We start from the raw sequence: 1,935 nt of genomic DNA on the forward strand, positions 1-1,935 counted from the left end.
GCCCAGCTCGCAGGGGCAGAGGAGCAGGGCAGCGGGGACTCACCACTCCTCCCTTGTCGCCCTCCATGAACTGCACGATCTGGCAGGACGATTTCTCCCACAGGAAGATGTGGCCGCAATCGCTGCCGCTCACCACAAACTCGCTTTTCGGGCCATAAAAATTGACGCCTTTCACTGAAAGGAGAGAAACAAGCAGCCCGAGGCCATCAGGAGCCGGGCTGCGCTCCCTGCCATGAATTCGCTTCCTGCCTGGCAGCCAGCGAGTTTCCAGGGTTACCGGCGTGGATCTCTTCCGTCCCCAGACACATAATGGCTCATTCTTTGCAAGCCCAAGAGTTTGTGTTAAGGGTCTTTGAGAGGAAGATGAAACACTGGGAGCTGCAGAAGTAAGCTAAAAGCAGGCAATTATTCTTCCGGGTTGCTCTGGGGACGGCCCCCCACCTCTAGACTGCCCCAAAGCCTGGTCACAGGCGCGAGGAGGGGGAAGCCGCACTCCACACCCACCCCGGGGTGTGGACAGTAAGCTTGGCCCTGCTTGCTGCTGGGGAAGGGGACATGGTGGTGGTGGGAGTTTGACAGTGGCCCCCAAAGAGCCTCTGAGCCCCCTGCAGCGGGGGAGGCAGCCGGCTGGGGTGGGGGTGTCTGCCCCGGCACCCGTCCCAGGCGGTCCTTACCAGTGGCATTATTGCGGTGCCCCTTGTATCTCTTGATGTACTCCGCTCCGTCGCTGTGAGAGGCGTTGAAGAGATAAATGTCTTCGTCGTTGTAGCTGGCCAACAGCTCTGGCGTAGGATGGGACGGGCATTAGCAGGGAGCACGCGGAGCTGGTCTCCCTGCTAGGGGTGGGTGTGCCACAAGCCCCCCCGGTGCTCCGTAGTCCCGGCCACCCATGCCCAGCCCTGCACGACGGGACTGCCTCTGCAGGTTTCCGGCAGGCGCCGTGGTCTCCCGCGCCCCTCCGGCCCCCAGCCCACGGGGCAGTCACTCACCCGAGCCGTCGTGGCTGTAGACCAGACAGGTGATGTTGGCTTTGGACTCGCTGTTCACCTAGGGAAAGCACAGAGAGCTCTGCTCCCATCTCCTCCCGCAGCGTGCCAGCACACCTACGCCAGCCACGTGCCCGCTTAGAGAGCTCGGCGCGCCAGTGACTGCTCTGCAAGGGCTGTAAAGTCAGAGCATAAAATCGCTGCCTCTTCCTACGCCAAGACGGGACTTTATGGACAGTGGAAGATTTGGGTCAAGGAAAAAAAACAAAGCCCAGGCAGTTTATTCGTCCTCTTGAGCTGTTTTCCAGGCAGGAAGCCTGTGAGAGGCTTGGCCAGCAAGCACTTCTCGGCTGCTCCTACACAAGGCTCCCGAGGGAGTGCTCCGCAGATCCGTGCGGCGAGGTCTGCCCAGGCCCCGTCCCAGGCCCTCGCTCCACGGCGAGTGCCACCGACACCAGCCCGGCTACGGCAGCTGGGTGAAGGCCGTGAGGCCGGCACGGGCAGCCCCGCTGCCAGCAGGAGACCCGGCTGCCTGTCACTCACCCCACAGCGGGCGCAGTTCCCCCCGGCTCTGCCCACCCCATGCCAGGTTCGGCTTTGCTCGGTGCCAGCACGCAGGAGATGGGCACACGAGCCGCAGTGCTGCGGCAGGGGTGCTGCCCACCCACACAGGTGGCCGAGCTGACGGCCACCCACCCACCCACGAGCTCTCCCACGCCACGTTCCCGCAGGGGAGGGATCCCTGGTGCCACCCGTCACGCCAGTACGCCACAAAAGGCAGGCGCTTACCAAGTGGTGAGGGCAGAATTTCTTTAGCACGCCGTTGTTCTCATTCTCGTCTATTTTCCGCTGGTCATAAATCCTGCGGGGGGAAGGATGGCAGGAGTTTGGCACTCACTCGAGACACGATGGGTGCTGAGCCAAGGGCCAGCGCTGCCCCCCTCTGCAG

At 62.8% G+C, this 1,935-nt stretch overlaps 1 protein-coding gene across 1 annotated transcript in view; it reads right to left on the bottom strand.

The window, feature by feature from the left end:
• Positions 1–43: 43 nt before the first annotated feature.
• Positions 44–1,935, bottom strand: part of LOC104627213 (DDB1- and CUL4-associated factor 8-like) — a gene marked incomplete at its 3' end in the record, with an annotated part of 7,147 nt that continues 5,255 nt past the window's right edge. The window contains 4 exon segments of the mRNA XM_010295343.1: positions 44–174; positions 675–782; positions 990–1,047; positions 1,776–1,848. Coding sequence (XP_010293645.1) covers positions 44–174; positions 675–782; positions 990–1,047; positions 1,776–1,848 — 370 coding nt within the window.

The sequence above is a fragment of the Phaethon lepturus genome, unplaced genomic scaffold (assembly GCF_000687285.1).
Source record: "Phaethon lepturus isolate BGI_N335 unplaced genomic scaffold, ASM68728v1 scaffold27689, whole genome shotgun sequence".
Taxonomy (NCBI): Eukaryota; Metazoa; Chordata; class Aves; order Phaethontiformes; family Phaethontidae; genus Phaethon; species Phaethon lepturus.